At 53.6% G+C, this 20,067-nt stretch overlaps 2 protein-coding genes across 4 annotated transcripts; both read left to right on the plus strand.

Moving 5' to 3' along the window:
- Window positions 1-82: 82 nt before the first annotated feature.
- Window positions 83-14,516, plus strand: Hgs (hepatocyte growth factor-regulated tyrosine kinase substrate). 3 transcript variants are annotated; one of them, XM_050140307.1, is made up of 22 exons: window positions 83-214; window positions 1,460-1,544; window positions 2,230-2,305; window positions 2,862-2,954; window positions 4,583-4,706; window positions 5,637-5,689; window positions 6,408-6,476; window positions 7,108-7,232; window positions 9,256-9,334; window positions 9,414-9,512; window positions 9,603-9,698; window positions 10,315-10,353; window positions 10,644-10,787; window positions 10,881-10,940; window positions 11,325-11,535; window positions 11,750-11,922; window positions 11,996-12,136; window positions 12,215-12,389; window positions 13,181-13,314; window positions 13,394-13,513; window positions 13,631-13,717; window positions 13,968-14,516. In XM_050140307.1, the coding sequence occupies exons 1-22, from the start codon at window positions 178-180 to the stop codon at window positions 14,076-14,078; spliced, it is 2,331 nt and encodes a 776-aa protein (XP_049996264.1). In that variant the 5' UTR covers window positions 83-177; the 3' UTR covers window positions 14,079-14,516. The 3 variants fall into 3 exon arrangements, with proteins under 3 accessions (XP_049996264.1, XP_049996265.1, XP_049996266.1); XM_050140308.1 differs by having other exon boundaries at window positions 11,328-11,535; XM_050140309.1 differs by lacking the exon at window positions 10,881-10,940.
- Mrpl12 (mitochondrial ribosomal protein L12) lies at window positions 14,364-19,406 on the plus strand. The gene is made up of 6 exons (XM_050140443.1): window positions 14,364-14,595; window positions 14,998-15,370; window positions 15,867-16,053; window positions 16,283-16,372; window positions 18,773-18,910; window positions 19,036-19,406. Exons 1-6 carry the CDS (start codon window positions 14,364-14,366, stop codon window positions 19,150-19,152), a joined length of 1,137 nt encoding a protein of 378 aa, XP_049996400.1. The 3' UTR covers window positions 19,153-19,406.
- Window positions 19,407-20,067: the final 661 nt, after the last annotated feature.

Raw genomic sequence — 20,067 nt, forward strand, 5'->3', positions numbered from 1 at the left:
CAATGGCCGCTCAGAGTCAGTGAGCATGCGCAGGGCCTCGCCTTGGGGGCCGGTCTCGGGGCGGCGCGGCGACGTGCGCCTGCGCACGCGGACCCAGAAAGGCGGAAGCGGAAGTTGGGGGGCGCGTCAGCTCCGAAAGAGGGAGCGCCCGCGGCGTCGGTCCGGAGCGGGGTCGCCATGGGGCGAGGTAGCGGCACCTTCGAGCGTCTCCTAGGTAACGCGTCCACCAGCCAGCTCGCCGTCAGCTCTCTCGCGCACCCGCCAGACGCTGCCTCCATAGGTCTCCGGGGAGTGGGCCGGTCGCCCTGCTCGGCCGCCGGCCTCCCGGGAGCACGACACATCCCCGGGCCTCGGGTGTGGCCTCCGGGGCTGTGCACCGCGGCCCGGGGGTCCAGTGAGGGATGCTCTTTGGGAGTCCGCGAGGACCTCGCCCCCTCCGGTCCGATGGGCCGGAACCGATTGGGCCAAAGTCCTGAGTCATGAAGTGTATGACTCAGGTCCTAGCTTCATGCGGGTCGTTTGACCCTGATGCTTGTTCGAAGGCTGTGGAACCGATACTGCCCTCCTTAAACCTTTGCGAGCCCCTTGGGGACTGCTTCCTAGGACCCTGTTTATTCCTTGGGTTCTGGAAGTGTCCCTGGGTTTTGGAAGACATTTTCTCTCCCTGTTGAAGGAGCTTGTTGATCCTATTTGAACCTCCTGGGAAGTGTAAATTTTAGGAGGGAAAATGGGTTTGCCTTGCATGCCGCATTCTCTCAATAAAAATATAGTGTGTCCCCGAACAGGCGCCAGAGTGCCTCCATAGTCTGCTCGTTTGCTTTCCGAACTAAGGTTTTCAAAGGGGATCGTGGAAACATTTTTCTTATTCTCCCCTCTGGGGAAGTTCAGCACTTCAGGTACCAATCCAGTAATTTGCCGAGTCGGTGACAAAGTTGGTGTGTCTTGGGATAGTTCATCCTTGTAGAAGAGGGGGGATGAGGATGTGAAGAGTGTTAGCTGGGGAATCCAGAGATCTCTCCAGTGCCTGCCCTGCTAAGAGCTAATAATATAAAGGACAAACCATCTCAGTGATGGGGCTCTGAGGGCCAGGTGACCCTGTTGTTGTGCGTGCTGTTTCGAAGTGCCCAGCAAGCTGTGATATAGGGCATTCATGTCCCTCTGTTTTACGTTGAAAGGGGATGGAGGCAGTGCCTGTCTCCTGAGGGTCTGTGGGAACTGAGTGATTCAGAGTTTGAAATGACAGCTGATCCGGAGCAAGCACAGCAGCCATGAGTCTGTAATTTTCACATTATTTGCGTTTTGCACGGGGTGTATGTGTGTGTGTGCCATTTCCAGGATTGTCACTGCTTCAAGAGGATTGTCTGTTCGGTTCAGCTGTTTAAAAAGGGGAAATTGCTAACCTGGGAGCCATCTAGGAAACAGCACAGTGGGTCCCCTGAGTGACATCTCTCTCCTTTAGACAAAGCCACCAGCCAGCTTCTATTGGAGACAGACTGGGAGTCCATTCTGCAGATCTGCGACCTGATCCGTCAGGGGGACACACAGTAAGTGGGCAGGGCCTGTCCTATAAAGCAAGGGGTGGTCACTTATGATGCTGACATCTTTTCGTTCCCATTCCACTTCAAAGATTAAGTTGACCACAGGGCTTTTTTGTATGTTTGTTTTTGTTTTTGAGACAGAGTTTCTCTGCGTAGCTTTGGAGCTGTCCTAGAACTCAATCTGTAGACCAGGCTGGCCTCAAACTCACAGAGATCCTCCTGCCTCTGCCTCCTGAGTACTGGGATTAAAGACATGCGGCACCACCGTCTGTCACCCCAAGGGTTCTTTATGTAGGCAATTGCCTTATCTATGTCTGGATATTTTGTTATGTTGGGACAATTAAAACTGTACAGTTTGGAGATATTTAGAGGTCTGAAGGACCAAGATGGTGTGTGGAAGTCTGGGTGTAGAGTTCAGTTGGTAGAGTATTTGCCTAGTGTGTGTAAAATCTTGGGTTCATCCCCAAAACAGCATAAACCAGACATGATGGCACTGCCTGTAGTCACAGCACTTGGGAGGTGAAGACAGGGTCTTTTTTAGTTACACACTGGACTGGAGGCCAGCCCGGGCTACATGAAACCGTGTCTCAGAAAACAAGGATGGCAGATTGCTCTCCTCACCTTATGGAGACGTTTCCCCTCCATCCCTCTTACTGCTGTCTTTACTGCTTTTATTTTTCTTTTCTTTCAGAGCAAAATATGCTGTAAATTCCATCAAGAAGAAGGTCAATGATAAGAACCCACACGTGGCTTTGTATGCTCTGGAGGTAACTAGAGCCCTGCTGCAGTGTCTTTTGGTTCCCATACTCAGATTCTCTTCCTCCTGCTGTGCAGCAGCCATGCCCACTTTGCTGGGCACAGATCAACTAGTGGATCCCTCTGGCACTGAGTACAGTTGGAGCCCTCCTATGGGAATAGGGGAAGTATCAAAAATGCTTCTCTATCTGCAGTCCGAACATACACACATGAAGGATGGGATGGCTGTCATCTTTGACCACAAGATGTTGTCAGGGCCTGGAGCCTGTCTTTGAGTGCTGTTTGGGGTTTCTAACAGGTTGAGTGGACTCAGAGGCCTGTTACAGCCTGTCTTCCAGCAGGAAGAAGGCCCTGCCCTGGACACAGCTAGGCCTTTTTTGTTTGTTTGCTTTTTGAGACAAGGTTTCTCTGTGTAACAACTTTGGCTGTCCTGAAACTCACTCTGTAGACCAGGCTGATCTTGAACTCACAGAGATCAGCCTGTTTCTGCTTCCCGAGTGCTGGGATAAAAGACGTGTGCCACCACCACCCGGCAAGCTAGGTCTTTATCTTCCTTGTGGTTTTCAGGTGATGGAGTCTGTGGTAAAGAACTGTGGCCAGACAGTCCACGATGAAGTAGCCAACAAACAGACCATGGAAGAGCTAAAGGAGCTGCTGAAGGTAGGTTTCCTAGAGTCTTGAGGGAAGACAGAGTTAGGTTGAGTGCCAGCTCTTTTACAGAAGGGGGAGGTGAGGGTAAGAGTAGAGGTCCCTGTGAGTGGTCTGTGAGTCCAGACCAGGCCCAGGGAGAGACACTGTTGGGCCAGAGAAGGCTTCCAAAGTAGGGCATGTGGCTGAGTCCTCAGGGCTGTGGGCAGAGGTGGTCATGGAGTATCGTAGGAGCTTGGGGAAGAGGTTTGGAGTAGCACATTCAAGAGTGGGAGAAGTCTGAGTCGTGAAGGTGCAGAAGTTAGAGTTTAGGTCTATCCTTGGCAGGGCCAAGAGGGCAAAATGATAGAGCAGGAGCTGCTCCAGGGAGGGTGGATGAGAGCTTGCTGGAGCCGTGTGAGATCGTCCCCACGAGGACCTGAGGCGTTGTCATGTGGATGGTGATGCAGCTGGGTTGGTTGGTGGGCTGGGCAAATGACGCTGTTTCATGTGACACAGCTCCAGGCTTTGGTCTCATGGGAAGCTTCACCCTCAACCCATGCTGCCGAGAACCTGTCTCGGGCACTGAGCTGTTAGCTGACCCTTCTAACTTGGGGCCTAAACCAGACTTTTGTTGCATAGCTGGAGGAGGGCAAAGCGTCAGGCGACCTCCCTGCTCTGCACCAGGCTGGTCTGCTTGGAGAGAAGCCCGGATCCCAGTGTAAGAGCTGTTGTGTCTCCTTGAAGCTGCTTGGTCTGTGTCATCAACAGAAAGTGTTGTGACCTCCCTAAGAGGGTGCCAAGCGCGAGGCTGTGCTGTGGCTCTCAGGGCCTGAGCCTTGTGGAGAAACATCTGGAGAGGACATCCCTGCCTCTTTCAGACAATGGCTGGAGGGAGATCTGACTCTGTGGTGTCTGTGTCCTGAGACCTAAGGCAATGCTTCACGTCCCGCCTGGTGCCTCTTAGAGGCACTCGGAGCGCCAGGCTTTAGTGATGGTGCGGACGAGGTGCCATGCAGAGATGGAGAAGGAGTCATGGCTGTAGGTCAAGCAATGTAGCTTCTGGGGATTCTCTGATTTCTCTGAGGATTAAGAATTGTGACTCCAGGCTGGAGAGGTGGCTCAGAGGTTAAGAGCACTGGCTGCTCTTCTAGAGGTCCTGAGTTCAATTACCGGCAACCACACAGTGGCTCACAACCATTTGTAATGAGATTTGGTGTCCTCTTCTGACCTCCAGGCACACGTGCAGGCAGAACACGGTACATAATAAATAAATAACTCTTTTTTGTTTTGTTTTGTTTTTGATACAGGGTTTCTCTGTGGTTTTGGTGCCAGTCCTGGAACTAGCTCTTTTAGACCCGGCTGGCCTCGAACTCCCAGAGATCCGCCTGCCTCCCCAGTGCTAGGATTAAAGGCGTGCACCACCACCGCCCGGTTTAAATACATAAATCTTAAAAAAAAAAAAAAAAAAGGATTGTGACCCTGACCCTGCTCGCTCCTGAGATTAGATGGGTGCCTGGTAGCCACCCAGGGACTCTCTCTGGTCTTTGTGCCAATTGTCTCTACTCAGGGCACTTGGTCTTGCAAGCTGGCTCTTCCCTTTGAGACCTCAGACACCTCGAGTCTCCCGCAGCCCTTCCCACTTTCTTCTTGCTCTGCAGAGGCAGGTGGAAGTTAATGTTCGGAACAAGATCCTGTACCTGATCCAGGCCTGGGCACACGCCTTCCGGAATGAGCCCAAGTATAAGGTGGTCCAGGACACGTACCAGATCATGAAGGTCGAAGGTAAGTTAGAACTGCCCAGCTCCAGGCTGGGAGATTGATTGTCCTAGTGATGAGGGGCTCGGGGTAGACTGATCCTCCTGAGTGACTGGCAGTGAGGCTCTGACAAGGTCCTGCTTTCTACACTTCCACCCACAGGGAGGCAGCAGGCTATATTCAGTCAGGAAACAGTAAAGTCTGTGGACAGGCACACCCATTGTGCTTCCTGGGGTAGCACGGATGAACAGTCTAGGAAGACCACTCAAGTGAGATGGATTCTAGGCGTTCTGAATACCAAGAGCAACCGCAGGACCTTGGCACCTTTTTTATTTTGTTTCACTTTTATGTTTATGGGTGCTTTGCCTGCAGTATGTGTGGACCACATGCTGCCTGGTGTCCCTGGAGGCCAGGAGAGGGTGCGGGATCTCCTGGGGGCTAGGCTTACAGATGGTTGTGAGCCACGATTTGTGTGTTGGGAATCAAACTGGGGTCCTTTGGAAGAAACAGCCAGTGCTAAACCACTGACCCGTCTCTAGCTTTGCCCTGGCACTTTTTGCAGAGGACTCTGGTTCAGACCCTGGGGTCAGAGTACACTGTACCTGCTGGAGGGGACAGAAGGGTGGTTCATGCCAGAGGAGAGCAAGGCCAGAATGTGCTATTGCTGTGTGTGTGGCAGGAAGTGATTCTCAGATTTTTGGCCAGGGCATGATGTCTGAAGGTCTTTTCTCAAGTCCCCTGTCTGCATTCCTGAGATGCAGCAGCCCTAGAGAGCTGTGGGGTTTCCAGAGAGTGGGCAGTGAATTAGGATATTTGGTGATACTTTGGCTTTGGGACTTGGAGAACTCTAGTGTTCTGTCCTAATCCTGTTAGTTTTATCTGATGAGGCAGACTTCAGGAGTTAGGAAGTGGTGACCAGAGAAGGAGCCAGTGGTAGCTAAAACCTTTTCTTCCTAGGACACGTCTTCCCGGAATTCAAGGAGAGTGACGCTATGTTTGCTGCGGAAAGAGTAAGTCCTGGCTCAGCTCTGCTGATCAGTCCAGGAGCTTTTGGGAGGACGGAAGAGGGAGGTCCTGGGGCTCTTTCTTGTCTGGGGTTTGGTAAGGCTCATGCCTTTAATCCCAGCTTTCCAGAGGAGGATTGCTGTGAACTCCAGGACATCCTGTGCTAAGTATATAACAAGACCCTGACTCAAAAGAAAGAAAATGTCAAGCCTTGGGGATTTCGCTGATTGTAAAGCCCTTGCCTGTCATGACCCGAGGTTCAGGGTTCAGCACTCAGCACTGTTTAAAAAAAGGAAGGAAAGAAAGAAAAACAAGAGACTGAATTTCTTTACGCACCCTAAAGCTAGGCTAATTGCAGTGGCCCATACCTGTAATCTCAGAGCTTCAGAGGCTGAGGCAGGCAGATCTCTGAGTTTAAAGCTAGCCTGGTCTACACAGTGAGTTGCAGGACAGCCAAGGCTACATAGAGAGACCCTGTCTCAAAAATACAACAAGAGAATCCACATCCACAAACTTGGGAAGTGTCAGGAAGCCTGTTAGGAGCAGGTTCCTTTTTTTTTTTTTTTTCTGAAGCAACTTAATCCTGGGTCATGTGGTTGGTTTGGATATCACTAATTTGGGACCCTCTCTAGGTGCCTTTCCTGTCTGGGATGTGGGGTGAGTTGTGCCATCTCTGGGCACTTGGGACGGAGAATGTTATGTGATTGTGACTATTGTCCCCAGGCCCCTGACTGGGTGGATGCCGAGGAATGCCACCGCTGCAGAGTACAGTTTGGGGTGGTGACCCGCAAAGTGAGTATCGCCAGGGACTTGAGTGTTCAGTTCATGCCCCTGCCCTCTTCACAAAAGCCACGCTCCTTTCATGTGCTCCTGTCTCTTCTGCTCCAGCCTGATGGTTTTGGAGTAAATCCAGCTCAGACCTGAGGTGCTTGAGGCAGGAGTTTGGTGTTTGACCTCCATGATGATGAATGAGTACCTTCATCTAAAGTTTGCCTGGTGGGCAGGGTCCAGCTTCACCTTGGGGATCTAAACATCCCAAGCTTAGACTAAGGTCTGAGTCAGGGTCATTTTAGTGTTTCTCCTGGGTTGGGCAAAGATCCTTTTTTTTTTTTTTTTTGAGACAGGGTTTCTCTGTGAGCTCTATCTGTCCTAGAACTCAGATCTGTAGACCAGGCTGGCCTCAAACTCACAGAGATCCGCCTGTCTCTGCCTCCCAAGTACTGGGACTAAAGGGGTGTGCTTTATTTTATTTTATTTTTAATTCCTTCAAATGGTGGCTGAAATTGAGTGTCCTGTAAGCCTCCCATCTCTTTGGCTCTACTTGTCCCTGTCCCAGCTCCCACTCACATAGGGCGTTCTGGCTGGTAGGCCGTCAGCGTGGCCGTAGCCAGCGTCACTGCACCTGTCCCGCTTTATCTCACAGCACCACTGCCGGGCATGCGGGCAGATCTTCTGCGGCAAGTGCTCTTCCAAATACTCCACCATCCCCAAGTTCGGCATTGAGAAGGAGGTGCGCGTGTGTGAGCCCTGCTACGAGCAGCTGAACAAGTGAGTGTAGACTCCTGGGCCTCTCAGGCTCCTGAAGCCGTCACAAGTGTTAAGGCCAGCCTGTGTAGCTTTCTCAGGCAGCCCCACCACCCCAAATTCTGGGACAGGTGGTGGATAGAATAACATGACCCCACAGTGGCCTAATCCACATAGCAGGTTCCAGACCAGCTAGGTCTATGTGAGACCCTGTCTTAGAAGAACCAAAAGCAAAGGAAAGAACGCTTGCAGAAGAGGGACGCAGGTGATAGAGACGTGTGTATGCATGTATGCGTGTGCACAGGGGAACACGTGCAAGCCCCTCACTTGGATTTCTCAGTTATGGTTCCCCTCCCCCCTCATCCTCGTGTCCCCGGATGTTTCTGTTTTATTCTAATTTTTAGAATCTGTTGGGGTTGGGAAGGAGACATAGGTGGGCGTGAGTGCTGATGCTGTGTGTGCCTGTGGAGCTCAAGGGAAACTGTGCAGTCGATTCTCTTCCTCTGGGGGCCATGCTTAGGTCTGCCATGCTTGCTTTCAAAGGAACTTCATTCCCACTGAGTGGTTTTGATGGCCCTAAAGTGAGTTGTGTGAACTTCATGGTCTTCTATGCTTGAACATGCCTAGTGTCCATTCCAAAAAGGCAGATGGTCTGAGAAGTCGGTGCTGTATTGTCACAGGACATGGGACATTGTGTTGCCAGCACCTGTCCTTTGGGTATTCCAGTTTGACCACTGCCCTAGGAAGGTCCTTTGTGGCTTCTTGGTCCCTGTTGGGATATGCCAGGGTTTCAGAGTATATTTTCTGTATTATCGTACCTTGCCAGTCTCCTTAACCAGGACAGTGTTTTTAGCCTGTTAGTTGTGATGCACCTGTTCCAGGGTCCGTCCCTCCATTGGAATCTAAGACTACTTGGTGCTTAGCTCGAGAGCCCCAGGCGTGAGGCTGTGTCCGTCCCCCATCTGTCACTGATAACCTTTGACCAGTTGGGTGAGGAGGCTGCTCCCAAGGACACCCTGGTTTTTTGTCCCCTCCCCCTTTCTGTTTCAGAATACACTGACATTAAATTGATAGTTTGCTTTCCAGTGAGATCTACAGTTTTGAGAAGCTTCACATCTAGTCAGAGCCAACATCATAGAAGCAGATAAGAGAATGTGCTCCCAATCATAGTTTATAGCGGGATCCTTTTTTTTTGTTTCTTTTTTTTTTAGATAAATTTCTTTATTTTTAATTATATGTGTGTATCTATGTATAGACGTGCAGGTGTGTGAAGGTGCCTAAGTAGGTCAGATTCATCCGATCCCTCTGCAGTTGGAGTGGCAGGTAGTTGTGAGCTGCCCCATATGGGTGCCAGGAACCTGATCCTCTGGAAGAGGGAACATGCCCGTAACCCCTGAGCCGTCTCTCCCCCAGTGCAGTGGACTGCTTGAGTCCAGTTAGTCACACTGAACGTGGCCGCACATCACTCGTACAGGACACAGGTCTTGCTGAAAGGAGCTCTTTTGTCTTGAAATGGGAAGTGCCTTGATCGCACATGAGGCTGGGCCTCGGCTTTGCACAGCTCTTTCCATCCGTGAAACCCAGCCCTTGTTCCACAGAGGTCCATTCCTAACCATGTCCTATCTTCTGGCTGCTCGGCTTCCCTCCTCCGCTGTGTGTGTGGACATGCTTTAGTGTGGTTTTTCCTTTAGAAATCCTGAGTGTGCTATATATGTGTGGCCCTCAGCCACACTTGTGGAGAAATCTCTGCTCTATATCACACTCCAGAAAATTCCTGGCCTCCTGGACCTTGATGCCCTTTCTGGCATCTTCTGAGGGAAGGCCCGTTGCTGGTCATGGCAGGTGCAGTCAGCAATGTCTACGTGCTATAGGGAGCCCTTGCTCAGCTCAGCCAGGAGAGGCCCCACCTAGGCCATTCCTCGGATGTGGGCAGGGAGCCACATGTCCCTGTCAGACCTGCATTGTCGGTCTTTGGAGATGGTTGTGAGGAGTCCCTGGGAGGCTGGTGTCAGTGTCTGGTCACTTACAGCGTCTCGTCTTGCCGCAGGAAAGCGGAAGGAAAGGCTGCCTCGACCACAGAGCTGCCCCCAGAGTACCTGACCAGCCCTTTGTCCCAGCAGTCTCAGGTGCGAGGCCCCTCCCATCCCTACAACACTTTCTCACCTCTTCCCGGGGCCCTTCTCACTTCGCCCTGTCTGTCTTCAGCTGCCCCCAAAGCGGGATGAGACAGCCTTGCAGGAAGAGGAGGAGCTGCAGCTGGCGCTGGCCCTCTCTCAGTCTGAGGCTGAGGAGAAAGAGAGGATGGTAAGCCACGGGGCGCCATGAAGGTCACCTTGAGTTTCCACAGCCACACGCTCCCTTAATGATGACTGCTCCTTCCTGATTCTGCCTCAGAGACAGAAGTCAACACACACAGGGCACCCAAAGGCAGAGCCCACACCCCTGGCCTCATCTGCACCCCCAGCCGGCAGCCTGTATTCGTCCCCTGTGGTGAGTTGTTTCTCACTTTCCAGGGATCACCAGGGGGGTTCTGCTGGTTTGGGGCTTTGTTGTAGGGGTACAGAGGACACCGAGAGAGGCCCCCTGCCAGGGAGTATTACAGATCTGACCTTCTGGAGACCCGCCTCCCTCCCTCCCTCAGTCCTGGAACTGAACTCTCCTGGAGGCTCTGTGGAGCTCTTCCCAGTAGCCAGCCACGAATGGAAACAGCCCCGGTACCTGCTAGCCGAGGACACTTCCTCCTCCTCAGATTGTGAGCACAGCCCACACACTAGGGCTTCACTTCCGCGTAAAGTGCCGGCACCTGCCCTAGGAAGTCAGTAAGGCCTGGGTGCTGCCCTGTACCTTAGTAAAGTTAAAGATTGATGCGAAACGTGACCGTTTCATGATTCAAGATCTTAACACTGTACTGCCAGAAGGAGAGTGAATGCTAGGCCCAAAGACCCTGAGAAGGAAAGGGCTGGCAGGTGCCAGACGGGGTTAGAACACTGGCCAGCCCTGAGAGCTGCCATCCTTTGGTGCCATCTGGGTCCCTGTGGGATTGACTGCTTGGGGATCACATCACCCCTTCAGCCTGTTGCTCCTCAGACTCTGTTTGTCTCCCCAGAACTCATCAGCACCTCTGGCTGAGGACATCGACCCTGAAGTGAGTGGCATAACTCCCTCTCCTGTTCCCGACCACAGCCTTGACACCCTGTCCTGTTCCCGACCACAGCCATAACTCCCTCTCCTGTTCCCGACCACAGCCTTAAAACCCTATCCTGTTCCCGACCACAGCCATAACTCCCTCTCCTGTTCCCGACCACAGCCATAAAACCCTATCCTGTTCCCGACCACAGCCATAACTCCCTCTCCTGTTCCCGACCACAGCCATAACTCCCTCTCCTGTTCCCGACCACAGCCATAACTCCCTCTCCTTTCCTTATTGCTTTGCAGCTTGCACGGTACCTCAACCGGAACTACTGGGAAAAGAAACAGGAGGAGGCGCGGAAGAGCCCCACACCCTCTGCCCCTGTGCCCTTGACGGAGCCAGCTGCCCAGCCTGGGGAGGGGCATACAGCCCCCAACAGCATGGTGGAGGTAAGAGGCTCCTCTGTACTCTTGACTGCCAGTTCTTAGAGCCAGGTATGAAGCTGGCCAAAGATGCCCTTACTTAACTCTGATCTCTTCCAGGCTCCTCTTCCAGAGACAGACTCTCAGTCCATAGCTCCCTCCAGTGGCCCCTTTAGTGAGGTAAGCTCTGCCTCCTGTCCTGGTTGGAGGGCTATGTCAGAGCAAGGAGTCTCAGGCTCCAGCTGTTCTGCAGTCCCTAGTGTTCCAGAGCAGCTCAGAGGAGGGCCTCCCTATCCCCCAACTTCTGAGCTGGTGCCAGCCATACCCAGGCAGAGGTTTTTCCCCAGCTCTGCGCTGGTGAGCAGTGTCCTGGTGGACAGGAACCTCAGGTTGTCTTTGTTGCTTTGTGTGTAGAGCAGGATGCCGACGACGCTCACTTGTCAAGCAGGTTAAGGACTGGATCATTTGTCCGTGCCAGGCCCTAAGCACAGTGGGCCACGCCTGTTAGCGGGCGTGGTGTGCACCCTGATGTGGTGTTGCTCAGCCCCTACTTTGCCTCTCCAGCAGTACCAGAACGGGGAGTCAGAGGAGAGCCACGAGCAGTTCCTCAAGGCCCTGCAGAACGCTGTCACCACTTTCGTCAACCGCATGAAGAGCAACCACATGCGGGGCCGCAGCATCACCAATGACTCGGCCGTGCTCTCACTCTTCCAGTCCATCAACAGCATGCACCCGCAGCTGCTGGAGCTGCTCAACCAGCTGGACGAGCGCAGGCGTAGGTGTCAGGTGCCCTGCAAGGGCTGCTTCAGCTCCCAAGGCAGTAGGCTTGTGAGACCCTGGGCTCCACTGAAGCTCTTGGGAGGTGGTCCCATTGCTGGGGCCTGCTCTGCTCCTTTCTATCTACAGCCCTGACCAAGCAGAACAGAAACCCATACCAGCTAGGCCTGCAAGCTGTGAGAGGGCTGAGCTGCCCTGTTCTCTGCACACAGTGTACTACGAGGGGCTTCAGGACAAGCTGGCACAGATCCGTGATGCTCGGGGAGCCCTGAGTGCCCTGCGTGAGGAACACCGGGAGAAACTGCGCCGGGCAGCCGAGGAGGCTGAGCGCCAGCGTCAGATCCAACTGGCACAGAAGCTGGAGATCATGAGGCAGAAGAAGCAGGTGTGGCACCCGACCTGGCATATGGGTAGGGGAGGCCCAGGCTGGCCTGACCGCCTCCTGTCTGTTGCTGCAGGAGTACCTGGAGGTGCAGAGGCAGTTGGCTATCCAGCGCCTGCAGGAGCAGGAGAAGGAGCGGCAGATGCGCCTGGAGCAACAGAAGCAGACTGTCCAGATGCGCGCCCAGATGCCTGCCTTCCCCTTGCCTTATGCCCAGGCATGTGCTGCCCACCCCGCTTTGCCCCTTCTGGGCCAAGTACAACCCCTCTGACTGTTGGCTCTTCTTTGTTTCTAGCTCCAGGCTATGCCCACAGCTGGGGGTGTGCTCTACCAGCCCTCAGGCCCAACCAGCTTTCCTGGCACCTTCAGCCCAGCAGGCTCAGTAGAGGGCTCCCCAATGCATGGTGTGTACATGAGCCAGCCAGCCCCAGCCACTGGCCCATACCCCAGCATGCCTGGCAGCACAGCAGGTAACCTTGCCAGCTTACAGAAGGTCGTGACAATATTTTTCTATAGTTTTTTTTCCTGTCCATATGGAAACACGTGTTCATATACACACACAACTCCTTTCCTGATCTGTTCTAGAGTGAGGGGCAGGTGAAGCTCCTTCTTCACCCACAGTGCATTTCACAGACAGGAGACATTGGATCACACACTGCCCAGGGAAGACTCTAGTTTAAGACCTGTGTTCCACACAAACAGTGAAGGCATGGGTTCCTAGGATGTGTTGACAGTTTCTCGGTCACAGAGCACACTAGTTCACGCTAGTTCTTCTCGTCCTGACAGCTTGGGGTGCCCTTCGTTTCCCCTGTGTATTGGTTCATTTCTGTCCCACGGAGTCTTTCCTGGAATATTAGCGTGTTTGTCTTTGTTCCTCTCATCTGGATTGTGAAACTCCCAGTTATGAGCGCCAGGAATCTCATGTCAGCTCTCCCTGGCCCCTTCCCTTTACTGCGACTGCCCCGTGTTTCAGTGCAGTTTGAAGGGTGGGGGTGTGGCTCAGGAAGAGCACCTGCCTATCATGTTCAAACCCCTGGCTTCAGCCCTCAGTGCTACAAAAACAAAAGAAATTAGGGTCATTTTTTTTTTCTGCTTTCATTTTCTTTTTAGGATCTACTTCCCCTTGTTGGCTTTACCTGCCTTTTATAAGTGAAGCATGTACTTGGTTCTGAAAGTCACAACAAAAGGAAAACCCCAGGGAAGGGCATTGTCTCCTCCCTCTGTCCTTCCTGACCTGAGCAGCTCATCTTTCCTGTTACAGATCCCGGCATGGTCAGTGCCTACATGTACCCGGCAGGCGCTCCTGCGGCACAGGCAGCCCCACAGGCCCAGGCTGGGCCCACCACCAGCCCTGCCTACTCCTCCTACCAACCCACTCCAACCCCAGGCTACCAGGTATGTGGGCAAGGTCACCCCCCCTCCTCTACTCCCAGCCCTTGTCTGTTCCCTCACCCCCCCCCCCTTCCTTCCATAGACTGTGGCTTCTCAGGCCCCGCAGAGCCTCCCAGCCATCTCCCAGCCTCCACAGACCAGCACCATAGGCTACATGGGGAGCCAGCCAATGTCCATGGGCTACCAGCCATACAACATGCAGGTAAAGAGGCCTAGTCTCTGCTGGGCATAAGATGGGTTAGCAGAGGACAGGTTCTCCCCTCCTGGGCCCTTCTGGTCACAGACTACTAAGTGTTGGGCTCAATTTTACTCTCCACAGAATCTTATGACCACCCTTCCAGGCCAGGACGCATCTCTGCCAGCCCAGCAGGCCTACATCGCAGGGCAACAGCCCATGTACCAGCAGGTGAGCCGTCTTCAGGCCACTTCCCTGACCCTCGAACCCTTGCACTAGGTTTATACTCAGGGGCTTTTCTCAGTCATCAGAATGAGGACATGCAAGTCAATGCAAACACCTATGTGCATGTGCTTGCATAGCAAAGACAGACTTACACCAGCACTGTGGGTTACTCTGTGCTGCAATGAAGCTTGCTCTAAACAGAAGCTCTTGTGTGTGGACAGAAGGGTGATGGGGCTTGTCTGCTCTTCCTCTCCAGATGCCACCTGCCACTGGCCCTCCCCAGCAGCAGCCCCCTGTGGCCCAGCCACCGCCTGCACAGGGACCGCCAGCCCCGGGCAGTGAAGCCCAGCTCATCTCATTCGACTGACCTTGAGTCCGGCACTCACCACCCAGAGTAACACTATGGTTCACCAGGAACCACCCATGTGTCTAACTAGCCATTTCCTCCCTGTGACTGCCCTGTAGTGTCCCTTCTCCCGTGAGCAAGGGGTGGGCCTTCCCCCTTGGCCCTCGTCCCTGTCCTCAGTGGTCTGGCTCCTTGTCACTGGCTCCCTGCTTTGATCCTGATGCAGTCTGCCTTCCCCAGGGCTGGGACTCTGCAGGGCAGGTAGGACCTCCTCTGGGGAGTGCTGCTGTGTGGGGCCTGCCACAGATGACTGCTGTCCCAGAGTCTGATGTGAACTGTGGTGTCCAGGCATGGCTCCTGCACAGCGCGGTGGAGGCGTCAGGCACGTCTAGTTTCCCTACTCCTCCGTTGTCATCTCCAGTGCAGAACAGTGCTAATAAAGTGTATTTCAGAAGCTGTTGTGAGTGTTTGGTGCGGCAGTGTGAGGGTCTCTTCATTGCAATAATCTGCATCAATCCTGGAGCTTGGGAGGTGCGGGGTGAGAAGCCTTGGATGGTCTTCTTGCTGGTGGGCACTCTGTATTGACTCCCGTGGCAGTTGAAAACTCCCAGCAGTTGAAAAAGGGCGCAAAGATGGGCTTTTACAGCCTCAGTGGAGTCAAACCACTGCTTACGTTTTCAGTTCTCAGTATCTCACCCTGGAAAACACATTTCAGCCTGGTGTTTGGTGAGGATAGCCAAGCCGTAAATGTCGTGCTTTCCTTCCCAGCTAAACGTCTGCTTTGGGTGTGCATTCAAACCTGGGGATACAGGCATGCACTCTGCACGTTGGGGAAAGGGTGACAGGCTTCTAGAACAATGATTGGCCCTTCGTTTATGCTTGGGGCACTGGACCCCTGGATTATAGCGTTAATCTCTTGGACGTCTGAGCTGAATTCAAGGGTCTACGCGACGGTCTCCTTACGTAGGGGTCGCTGGCGCATTCCGCTGGCAACACAAAGGGCTGCCCTACAGGGCTTTCAGAGACACCGCTAGCCCAGCACTACTTCCGGGCCAAGACTGCGTCTGCGCGTCGCGTCGCCTAGTGCGTAATATCAGGCGCCGACCCAGCCTAGAGCAGCGGGCTTCGGCTCTAATGCTTGGAGGCCTCGCGGCTAGAGCGGCCCGGTCAGCTCGCCTGCTCCCGGCTAGAGCGCCGCTTCCGCACAGATCCGCGTGTGACCTTCCCGCCTGCGGAGCGATGCTGCCGGCGGCGGCTGGCCGCGTGTGGGGGTCGCGGCTTGGGCTGCGGGGAGCAGCGCTCCGCCTTGCCAGGTAGAGTGGGGGGCTCTGGAGCGCTGTGGCCGGGGCGGCGGGCCGGAGCAGGTCCGGAGGGCGCGGGTGGCGGGCGCATGGCCACCTTCCGCGGCCCTGCTGGTGGGGCGTACAGAGAGGACGGCTCTGCCTGGGCGACCTTGGGCACGGGTAACTTTCGTCCCAAGCTTCCCGCCCCTGCGACCCCGGTCGTGCACGGCGGCGTAGCTCGAGCCCGGAGCCTTGGAATGCTTGGTGCAGCAGAATGCACCCGCTAGGCAGATAGATGTGTTTCATCCAAGCAGAAGCTTGCAGTTTCCGGCGGGATTGCCGGCATAATCTTGTGGGGTTCTGAGACGCTTTGGGAAACATTGGAAAGCTTGGAAGGTCCCTTTTAGCCTCGGCTGGTGAATTCTGGCCCCATTGGTGGAGGACTGAGCACATGGACCCTTTGCGCTCTCTGGTCTCCGCGTCTCTCCTTTTCGCGGGTCTGATGTCTGTTTGCATGGGGGGCTAGGCAACAGGTCCCCGGCGTCTGCGCAGCGCGACAGTTGAGGAGCAGCAGCCACAGAAGGAGTGAAGCCCTCGCGGGTGCCCCTCTCGATAATGCTCCCAAGGAATACCCTCCCAAGATCCAGCAACTGGTCCAAGACATCGCCAGCCTCACCCTCCTGGAGATCTCAGACCTCAATGAACTCCTGAAGGTATTGGGAGAGCTCTCCACAGACCGGGACTAAGGTCCCTGTCTTCTGTTTGTATTTTGGGAGTTTGGTATTTTGCCAAACCAGGGTCAGAGGTCCGTGTCTCTTCTAGATGTGTCCTGGGAGTTTGGCAAATTGTCAGATGTGCTTTTTCTAGATGCCAGGGCCAACCAGTCTTGTGCCTTCATTATGAAGAACAACCAGCCACTGAAACTTCTCTTGTGTCCCACAGAAAACGTTGAAGATCCAGGATGTTGGCCTCATGCCAATGGGTGGTGTGACGCCTGGTGCCGTCCCTGCCGCAGCAGCAGCAGCCCCTGAGGTGAGCCTAGGCAACAGAAAGAGCCATTTCCGTGACCTTAGCGTGTGACACATTTCTCTAGCTCCTGCTTGGGTCTGCGGCTGTCATTAGTGTGTCCCCTTGTGCGCTCCCCCACAACGCCTCTGGGAACGCCACTCTGCCAGAGGCACTCGAGGTCTTGTTTTACTTATTGCTGTATGTATGTGGGTGGGTGTACACGTTACAGCTCGTGGGGAGGGGTAAAGGGGGACACCTTTCAGGAATTCTCTCCTCCACACTGGGTCCTGAAGGTAAAACTCATGTCCACAAGTTTCCCCCGCGCGCTGCGCTAGGCTGGTGGGTAGACCTTACCTCATAAAGAAGACGCGGCCGTGTGACTAGTTCGTCAAACAGCAATGCCGTGAGTGCTGTTGAGGGAAGTAGGCAAAGCGCAGGGAAGATGCAGTCCTAGCGTACCTGCTACCCGTGTGAGGTGCACTTTGGCTTGGAGACCAACAGGCAGGCCGCTGAAGTTGGGTAGCAGGCTGGAATTTCAAGGAAGGCCTCCACAAGCTGACAAAGAGAAAGCGAGGCATTCCTCACAGCTCCAGCTGACGGGTTTCCAAGCAGTCTGTAAAATCTGAGTAGGGTCCGGGCATGGTAGCCTACACCCCTAATCCCAGCACTTGGAGATAGAGAGAGGCAGGTGCATGTCTGTGAATTCTAAGCCACCTAGGACTAGGTTCAAGCCTAATGTTTTGTTTTGTCATAAGGATTTATTTTTATTCGTGTGTGTGTGTGTGTGTGTGTGTGTGTGTGTGTGTATGTCCGTGTGCCACATTTATGTGGGCACCTAAGGAAGCTAGAAGAGGATGTTGGATCCCTTCAAGGTGGAGTTAAAGGCCCTGTGACCAGCCTCATGTCACATGGGTGCTGGGAACTAAACTCATGTTCATTTGAGAGAACAGCATACACCTCTAACCCCTGAACTTCTGAAGCGAGGGTTGGATTCATTGTCTAGACTGGAGTACTGTTGCCATTTGGTCCTATATCAGTTAGCCAACCCAATCCAGGCATGCCCTGGATGGTAGGACTGAGCTGGGGCTGTGAGGTCTCTGTGCATCAGATCAGGAGTACCATGGACTCTCCTGTCCCACTGTGAGCTAGCTTGGAAGAGTGGGGCTTAAAATGGTTGTCATTTAGCTTGGCAGTGGTGTCGCACACCTTTAATCCCAGCACTCGGGAGGCAGGCAGGCAGGCGAATCTCTGTGAGTTCAAGGAGAGCCTGGTCTACAAGAGCTAGTTCCAGGACAGGTTTCAGATCTACAGAGAAACCCTGTCTTGAAACACACACACAAAGAGAAAGACAAAAGAAAAAAGTTGTCATTATTGACACATAGGTTTTGTTGGCTGAAGACTGAGATAGTCCTGATTTTTCTCTATCTCCAAAGCGTTTATTCTCCCTACCTCATAAGTACAATTGCTTGTTACCTGTGCGTGCTTGCATGCGTTCCCGTGGGAGCCTCACCCATGCGTGCTTGCGTGTGTTCCCGTGGGAGCCTCACCTGTGCGTGCTTGCGTGCGTTCCCATCGGAGCCTCAGGCGCCACTCACTTTATTTTTGAAACATGGTCTCAGTTGGCCTGGAGTAATGAGACTTTTTCTGTTCTGCCAGTCAGCTCCCAAACAATGACACGGAGAAAGTTCAGCCTTAGATTAGGCTTGTCAGCCTAGTTCTTTTAACTAAATTATCCCATTTATATTAATCTGCATTTTGTCGCATGGCGTTACCTCTCTTTCATCCTTCATTTCCTGTTTCCTCTTCACATTTCCTGTGTGCCTCTATTTCTCCTCTTTGTTTCTGTCCCTAGAAATCCCGCTTATACCTCCTGCCTAGCTGTTGGCCAATCAGCTTTTTATTGCTCCAATCACAGCAGTGCATCCTCACACACTGTTCATATATCCTACGACAACGCTAGGCTGGCTAGCAGTGGGCCATTAGCACCCTCCCATTTACCTAGGCAGTGCTGGGGTTACAGGCACAAGCTGCCATGCAGGGGCTCCAGGGGTCGGGCTCAGGTCCTCACAGTTGCAAGGCAAACCCTTCACCAACTGAGCCATCTACTCAACCTGCAAATTACAATTTAAAGAGAGGTAAAGTGAGCCGGGCGGTGGTGGCACATAACCTTTAATCCCAGCACTCAGGAGGCTGAGGCAGGTGACCTCAGTTCTAGAGAGGGCTGGGGTAAAATGTCAGGAGATAAAAGGAGTGAGCAGCTTGTTTCAGGGCCTTGCCCTGTGGGAGGTAGAAGCAGAGCTGATTGAAAGGGGTCTGGTACAGCTTTGTAGAGGGCAGAGCTCAGGATCTGTTGATCTTGCTGCAGGTCCTGGTGGGGCAGCCTTTCCTCATCCTTCCTCACCCTACCTCTTTCCACTCCCTAAGGTGGCTGAGGCAGAAGACATCCCCAAACAGAAAGAACGGACACACTTCACTGTCCGCCTGACAGAAGCAAAGCCCGTGGACAAAGTGAAACTCATCAAGGAGATCAAGAACTATGTCCAGGGCATAAACCTTGTGCAGGTGCGACCCCATTCTGAGCCTTCGCATATGCTAGGGGGTGAAAGTTCTCGGGCTCTAGACCCTTTTAGGATAGGCTTCGTTATGACTATAAGTGCTACAAGCTCCTTACTGCTGTCTCTTTTTAGGCCAAGAAGCTAGTGGAGTCCCTGCCCCAGGAAATCAAAGCAAATGTGGCCAAAGCCGAGGCTGAGAAGATCAAGGCAGCCTTGGAAGCCGTGGGTGGCACTGTAGTTCTGGAGTGACACCCCCATTCTGAGGACTTTTGGACTGGGGTCCCTGGGACTTGGGCAAGGCCCGCTCACCCCTGCTTCACTCCCAGGTGGGGTGTTGGGAGCAACAGCTACTGACACTGGAGACCGAGTTCTGGGAGAGAGACAGGACGGACCTGCTGTGAGGGGGAGGCCGCCACAGCTGTGCAGAGCTCTCCAGGTTGCCTTGACAACTTACAGAGTGAACATGCCCCTGTGGCTACCGAGAAAATACACTGTTGAGGCTGGGTGTGTGTGGTGAGTGGTGTATGTGCCCGGGGTTGGTGGCGCAAAGGGTCATCTAGAGGCGTGTGTGTCAGGCTGTCTGCCCCTGCCTCTCCTCCCTGTTGGCGATGTTGAGGGCCTACAGTCATCCATCACTTCTGTTGTGCAAGGACCCATCCTCTGATCCCCACGGTTGGCAGATTTGTGTCCACACAGGCTTAGCAGGGGCTGGTGTGCAGCTCGAGTTGGGGTTGGGGGTGATCTGAGATTTGGATGTGAAATTTACATTTAGATGCTTGGAGTTTGAAAAGCAACAAAGTGTAATAGTGACCCAACCTACCAAGACAGTCCGGGTCCAACATCACCCCAGTCATGGTGGATGGAGGCTGAGCTGTTACCACTAATGCCCAAGGCAAGGGGGGGTTGTACATGGGGGATAAAAGTTCTGGCTGACTCACCAGACTGGAGCAAGGTGGCAGAAGGGTCTTGTATTTGCAAGTCTTGGAAGACCTAAGCCTGAGGTGGGTCACCCCATGTGTAGCTATTTTTGTTCCTAGACCTCAGCAGAGCCTGGGAGAGGAACAGAAGTTTCTTTAGTTGGTCTTAGACCTGAGCCCAGATCCTCAGAGGTGTTTGAGAAGGTGCACCCTGGCCTTGGGCTTCCTGTTGGAAGAACGTTTGCAG

Source organism: Alexandromys fortis, unplaced genomic scaffold (genome assembly GCF_014885135.2).
Source record: "Alexandromys fortis isolate MF-2015 unplaced genomic scaffold, M_Fortis_MF-2015_v1.1 scaffold_39, whole genome shotgun sequence".
NCBI lineage: Eukaryota > Metazoa > Chordata > Mammalia > Rodentia > Cricetidae > Alexandromys > Alexandromys fortis.

Bases quoted from the DNA above. Each gene is read 5' to 3' on its own strand.
- Hgs (XM_050140307.1), top strand. From the start codon at position 178: ATGGGGCGAGGTAGCGGCACCTTCGAGCGTCTCCTAG. The intron at 10,941-11,324 runs GTAAGCTCTGCC...TTGCCTCTCCAG, and splicing joins CCAGTGGCCCCTTTAGTGAG to CAGTACCAGAACGGGGAGTC. The intron at 13,315-13,393 runs GTATGTGGGCAA...TTCCTTCCATAG, and splicing joins CTCCAACCCCAGGCTACCAG to ACTGTGGCTTCTCAGGCCCC.
- Mrpl12 (XM_050140443.1), top strand. From the start codon at position 14,364: ATGACTGCTGTCCCAGAGTCTGATGTGAACTGTGGTGTCCAGGCATGG. The intron at 14,596-14,997 runs GTGAGAAGCCTT...GCTGAATTCAAG, and splicing joins TGGAGCTTGGGAGGTGCGGG to GGTCTACGCGACGGTCTCCT. The intron at 15,371-15,866 runs GTAGAGTGGGGG...ATGGGGGGCTAG, and splicing joins GCAGCGCTCCGCCTTGCCAG to GCAACAGGTCCCCGGCGTCT.